Genomic DNA, 6,497 nt, shown 5'->3' on the forward strand with positions numbered 1-6,497 from the left:
TCCAACTGGAAAACACCAACATTTGCAATCCACTCACTACTCGCACACCAAAGTCCATAAAGAAAATCAGCGTTTTTACCACAAGGGGACACAGCAACTGCTTCTTTTGGCAAGTTTGTGCCACTTCGCTAAGTCCGAATACAGGATTTAAAGGTGCATTATGTAATAAATCTGGGCATAAAATCCTCCTAATATGTCACAGAGACTCAGGAATAATGTTCATATAACAAACTGAACTCACCAACAACAACAGTGCAGCCAAAATATTTGCATTAAAATAAAATATTTTGCAGACTGCAAATCATGTTTATGTTTTGAAATCATGTTTTGGCGTCATGTGGCGCCACCTACCGCCGTCTACCAATCATTGCAGTCAGTAGAGTCTCAGCTGCCGAGCAACCACGGGTTGCCAGTTACGTCAGAAAACCAAACCTAAAAGACCTCAGTATTTTGAATTTGAATGTAGTAACCGTTTTTGGCCACATTCTTACACATGGCACCTTTAAAACACCGAAGTCAGAAAAATGTCATATCTGAATTTACTTATGGGTAAAAAATCATTGATATTCGCTATGGAATTTGGTGCAGGAAGAGAGGCGTTAAACGTTTCTTGTCGGAAAAAGTCGTCTTACGTTGAAATACACCTGCAAACATACACCACTCACAAAAAGTTAGGGATGTTTGGCTTTTGGATTCAATTTCAGAACGCACCTTAAATGCACTATAACCTTTACAGGCGAACTTGAGTTAACCTTCTCTAAACTTTTGAATGCACATGTCCAATTATTCAGTGTTTCAGTAAAAACTGGCTGATATAAAAGTTCTGGTTCAATGACAATTTGTATTCAAACGGTCGTCTTCATCATGACGTTCAAATGTTGACATCATGAGACCAAAACAACACTTTAAAATCGACCAAGTTATTGAGACACCACCACCGTTATGGGCTGGAATATGTGCCACCAGAAACTGAATTTGAATCGTTTATATTTGAATTCGAATTGCTAAACTTGAATAATCTCTCCCAATAGGACAGAGCTTCAGCCAGTGGTTAAGGAAGCCGTTCGTGGCAGCGGTTATCAACGCACAAGCCGGCAGATCCTGTATCTGCTCTCCATTGCTCTTCCTTCATCGTTGAACTAACCGGATGTCTGTCTCAGTAATTTGAATCTGAATTGTGAGAACTGAATTTGAATCGTGAGAACCGAATGCGAATAGAATTTGAATAATTCAATTTCAAATTATACTATTCAGATTTTCAAAAGCAATAATTCAAATTAAACAATAAAAATTCAAATGATGTGATTCAAATTCAGTTTTCTAATGCAATAATTCAAGTTTAGCGATTCAAATTCAAATATAAACGATTCAAATTCTGTTTTCTAATGCAATTATTCAAGTTTAGCGATTCAAATTCAAATATAAATGATTCAAATTCAGTTTTTTTAATGCAATTATTCAAGTTTAGCGATTCAAATTCAAATATTAACGATTCAAATTCAGTTTTCTAATGCAATTATTCAAGTTTAGCGATTCAAATTCAAATATAAACGATTCAAATTCAGTTTCTGGTGGCACATATTCCAGCCCATACACTGTTAGCTCTTGTTTATACATAAAGAAATGACCATTGCGTACTTCTACTTAAATGCGCTGCTTTTAGTGGTAGAATATCACTGTAGCATGAACTTTTCATGGGGATATTCCATATTGGAATATCGCTAACTTTTTGCGAGTAGTGCATTTAATCTTGTGGAGAATTGTATATCGTCTTTTGTTCAGTGACTGAAATCTGCTTTTTCTCGTGTCGGCGCTAACCATGTGCCAGTAAAACGAGCTGAAATCACCCTTTAAAGCGCTGCGGTTGTGTGCACACTGCCTGCAGATTTAACACACTATAGCCAAAAAACGAGGCCTCGCCCATTAAACACACACACGTAGCCTCTCTAACACACAGACGCGTATATGAGCAGAGAAACAGCGAGCTATCGCCGCCACATCAGTGGCAGCTTTGTTTAAAAGTGTGTTTCCAGTAAGAAAAGCTGCCAAAACAGAGGCTCCCTGTTCAGAGGCCCTCGATGACGTCTTTACTCTTCAAACTCAATTAAAGTGAAAATACCTGAACGCTATTCACAAAAGGAGAACGTAGGTGTACGTAACTGAGGAGTAAATCGCACGTTACTGCTAGAAGAAGAATAGCTGCAGTGTGTGTGGTGTGCGCGCTCGCGTGTCGCCGTTTCACACACTGTTTAGTCGCATTAAAGCGACCGCACGTCAAAACTAATCGGATAACGTTTAAATGTGACGTTTGCAACCGCTCCGAGCGACCGCCGTAATGTCTTCCATGTGTTTAAAAAGTAAGGCCAACACACTGTGTGTGTTAGTTAGTGTTTCCCACTCACTTACTCTTCATGTTTGGTCGGAGAAGAGATATTTTTGACGTTTTAATCCAGCTGTGACTCAGACACTGTGGCTCTGTAGGGTTTTCAGTTCGCCGTGATCATTCAATTACTCATGCTTTATTAAAGGTCACATAGAGTGGTCCTGTTGCACATATATGTGAGTTATGGAGGTCTACTTACATACATTAACTTGTTTTTATGCTCAAAAACCTCCTAGTTGCTGTAAACGAGCCGATAGAAATCTGTCTTTTCTGACGCTGTTCCTCAGCCGCGATATTTCAGACTCAACTCTCACCCCCAGAAGACTTCCAGAAGAAGTGTTGTGATTGGCCATTACCTGGAAGTGACATATTCAGCACCCGCTCTCAGAAGTGCAGCTCCCCCCTCTGGAACGGTGGATGCACTGCTCCTCATTATCAAAACATTGTTTTAACAGTGTTTAAAAATAGCTTCGTCACGACTCCCCGCCGCAGTCCCTTTGACGACCTTTGACCCGGAGTCAGAAGACACTGTTGCTCGTGAAACACCTCCACAACGGACGTTATTCTTCTTCTGCGGTTCAATGTACGCAACCGGATGTGCCCGGACTAGTGCCCGGAGCAGGACGATCTGCTGTTCAGGAGAACCTGTGTTTACGTAACTATTACGGGATTTTCAGAGATCTCACTGAGCCCGAGATTACAATAAAACACAGCGTTCTCAGCAGTGGCTGAACTGTTTGTTTTGAACCTTCAGGGCTTCATAAACAAGGTAATGCTGCAGATACACACTAAAAAAACAGCATTAATAGGAACTTCCGGTCGAGTTCCGCTTTAAAGTTGTTGGGTATTATCGTTCTCTGTGGTTAGGGTTCAGCCGGGAAGACGGCACGAGTCTCTCTCAACTGGCTTCCTGTTCATAGCAGGATTGATTTTCAAATTTTATTCTGGGATTTTAAAGTTTTTAAAAGGACCGTATGAGCTATAAGATAATAGGGGTGTGCCAAAAAATTGATTCCCATAAGAATCGCGATTCTCATTTACTACAATTCAGAATCGAAATAAAATAGTGCTGGGCATGATCACGGCGTCGTGTTTACGTGCCGCGGCACCGGAGTCCTGTCACTGTTTACCAGTTATCTCCGTTAGCTGCATTAGCTCCTTTAGCGCCGTTAGCATGCGAAAAATCGGAATCGAATCGTGAGATAGTAAAAGATTCCCACCCCTAGTAGATAATGAGCGAGTGTGATCCACTGTTAAACCACTTTTAGATTCCTTTAAAGGTGAAGTAAGTAGTGAAGTAAGTAGTGAAGTAAGTAGTTTATATTTAGCGACCATGTTAACTTACATGACTTTTTGAAACACTACGAAAATGAAACAAAAACTATTATACAGCGACTAGGCAATGCAGGAGCACATAATATGTATAAAAAAGGATTTTGGGTGATATAAACCCATAAATACCACACAGTCTCCCTTTAAACCTCTGATACAGAACTTTCCCTTGCAGCAATCTTCAGCACGGACTAATAATCTCTGCCAGCTCATTATTCCCTCAGCGTTCCTGTTATTCTTCATCCTCAATTATCCGGCAGAGAGGCAGACGGACGACCCGTCGGCCTTTGGAGAGCGAGGGTCACAGTAACTGCCACCGGGCTCTCGATGCGTTCCAAATCCCATTACGACACCGAAGTACAAACCCGTTTCCAGCTATCTGCCCACGCAGGACCACCTCTGCTACAGAGACTGGAGTGTTGAGGTTAATAATCTGGTTGACGTGAATTCTTATAATCCATACTCGGTGTAGTAAAGAAAGTCCCTGCGATCATGAACGGAGTGCAGGCCATTTTCGGCCTCTGGAAGATCCCGCAACCCAAAAACCCAAATAGTTAGCCGTCATCAGTTCCCTGCTTGGCCACATCATTATCATCAGTAATGGTATCCCTCTCGCTGGAGAACACAGGATTAGTGTACGTAACATACATTTACACCGGCTGTGCTCTGCACTTCAAAAGACCAGGCCTCCACGGTGTTTGAAATAGATTCGCCGCTGCGGCGCCCGAAACGAGGATCAAACAAAAGATAACATCGGGCCTCGGCCAGAGGTCGAGTGAGGAAGGAGGAAGTGAGGAGGAACTGAGCGGGGAGAAGAAAAGGAGTGATAGAGTAGAGGAGACGCAGGGCAGGAAGGGAAGGAGGGAGGGGAGGGATAGTTGAGGTAGAGGGCAGGACAACACTGTGGGGGTGACGTCTGGAGCCAGGCCAGAGTCAGCGATGCCAGAGCCTGCCAGAAGATAGACCGTCTTCTTTCCCTCCATATTCTCTGCTGGCGTTTTACTCGCATCAAACTCGTGACTTTAGCGTCAAACCACGTGAATTTGGCCAACGTCACTTCCCCGTGTTGAATCTGTGCTACACTGAGCCACAAGGACATGCTCTCCTGACCCAGATTATTCATCCAAATGTATCATTATCTACCGTTTAAGAAGCTGTGACCCATCCGTCCATCGTTTACCGCTTTATCCTGAAAGGTGGCATCACGCCCTGGACAGAGTCACCAGTCAGAGACAAACAACCGTCCCCACTCTCACGGTCAATTTAGAGTGTCCAACCCAGGTCTTCTTGGTGCAAAGGCAAGAGTGCAGCAAACCACTGCACCAACCGTGTGACCAAAGCTGTGACACTCACCAGCTTCTTTATCAGATACGCAACAGGATTTCTAATAAACAAATAAAGTTTTTGACGCGTTGTGCATTCAGAGATCGTCGAGATTTGGTTGTAAATTGTGATCATTTGACCTACTTTGGCGAGGTGTGGCTGCCGCTCACCGGACATTGTGGTTGTAGAGCTGGAAGGGTTAATCGATTACTAAATTAAACGTCAACTATTTTGATAATCGGTTTGAAGCTTTTTTTTCATGATTAAAACAAGATTTCTGATTGTTTTAGCTTCTTAAATGTGAATATTTTCTTTGTTTATTTGCTCCACGTGACAAAGAAATCATTCAAACTGAATCGTTTTGGTTTGTGGACAAAACAAGACATTCAAGGACATCGTCATTTCCAGGTTTGACAAACACTGATCAAGGTTTTTTAACATTTTATGGACCGAACGATTAATTGATGATGAAAATAATCGTCAGTTGGAGCTCTAGATGGTTGTGCATGAAAAAATACTCACACCATTAAACCCTTCCAGCCCAATGAGCCAAAATCCCTCAACTCTGTAAAGTGATATAAAAGCAGAACTCTTTGACCTTGGAGGTAATGCTGACTTCCCTCTGTTGGTAGTAAGGTTGGTTGTAAATTGTAACTTGGTTGAAAACCTATAATTTGGTCCACGTCTTGAAGTTCTGCTTATGTTTTTGGTTTTTGAACCCCCCCCCCCACCCCCACCTTCTTCCCTCTGAAAACATTAAAAAGTGGAGTATCGCTTTTCCTTCATCCCCATGTTCTCTCCTCACGTGTTTAGCATTCCAGAGCTTAGCAAGCCTGCCATGCCGAGTTACGATCACCGACGTGTGATTGGACAGGGTTTGGTCGTGTTCCAGTGTCTCTCAGCACTCACCATGTACTCCATGTTGGAGGCGGGAGGGTGGACCTGACCGCGCAGCTTGTTGTGCAGGTCCAGAATCAGGTGCATGTCTCCCTCGCTGATGGCCCTCCTCCCTCTGGACCTGGCCTGCCACCACTCCTCGTCCCTGTCCCTGTACTGGTCCAGGACGGACTCCAGACTGGAGGAGTTGGTGAGGACCGCGGTGAGGACGGTGTGGCTCAAGCAGAGGAACAAGCTCGCTGCTCGAACCAAGCCCAGGACAGGAAGAGGACTCTTCATGCTACTGAGTGAAGAGGACTTTTAAAGCTGCAAAATAAGAGAGAATTCATGTTGGATGATGATCAATGATCATTTTCACAGCTTTAAATTAAATTTTTATTTTTTTTACATTATTATTTTTTTTTTATGTTTTCAATGTTTCTACAGAGCCCCGAAGTGACATGAGAAAAAAAAATGACGAAAAAAAACTGATGAAATGTTTTTTTTGAAATATCGATTTTCAAAGTCGAGATCTCGAGGTTCCAAAAACTGATGTTTTTTTTTTTTTTTTTTTAAATTGAAA

The 6,497-nt window shown here is 42.5% G+C and overlaps 1 protein-coding gene across 1 annotated transcript in view; it reads right to left on the reverse strand.

The window, feature by feature from the left end:
* The window catches only part of LOC310926706 (cysteine-rich secretory protein LCCL domain-containing 1-like), a gene marked incomplete at both ends in the record, with an annotated part of 15,960 nt that extends 9,746 nt beyond the window's left edge, over positions 1 to 6,214 (reverse strand). Inside the window, one exon of the mRNA XM_083888890.1 lies at positions 5,948 to 6,214. Within this exon, the coding sequence (XP_083745016.1) occupies positions 5,948 to 6,214 (267 nt within the window). The remainder of the gene's footprint in view (positions 1 to 5,947) is intronic.
* Between the last annotated feature and the right edge of the window lie 283 nt (positions 6,215 to 6,497).

The sequence above is a fragment of the Microchirus variegatus genome (assembly GCF_963457635.1).
Source record: "Microchirus variegatus genome assembly, chromosome: 5".
Lineage (NCBI taxonomy): Eukaryota > Metazoa > Chordata > Actinopteri > Pleuronectiformes > Soleidae > Microchirus > Microchirus variegatus.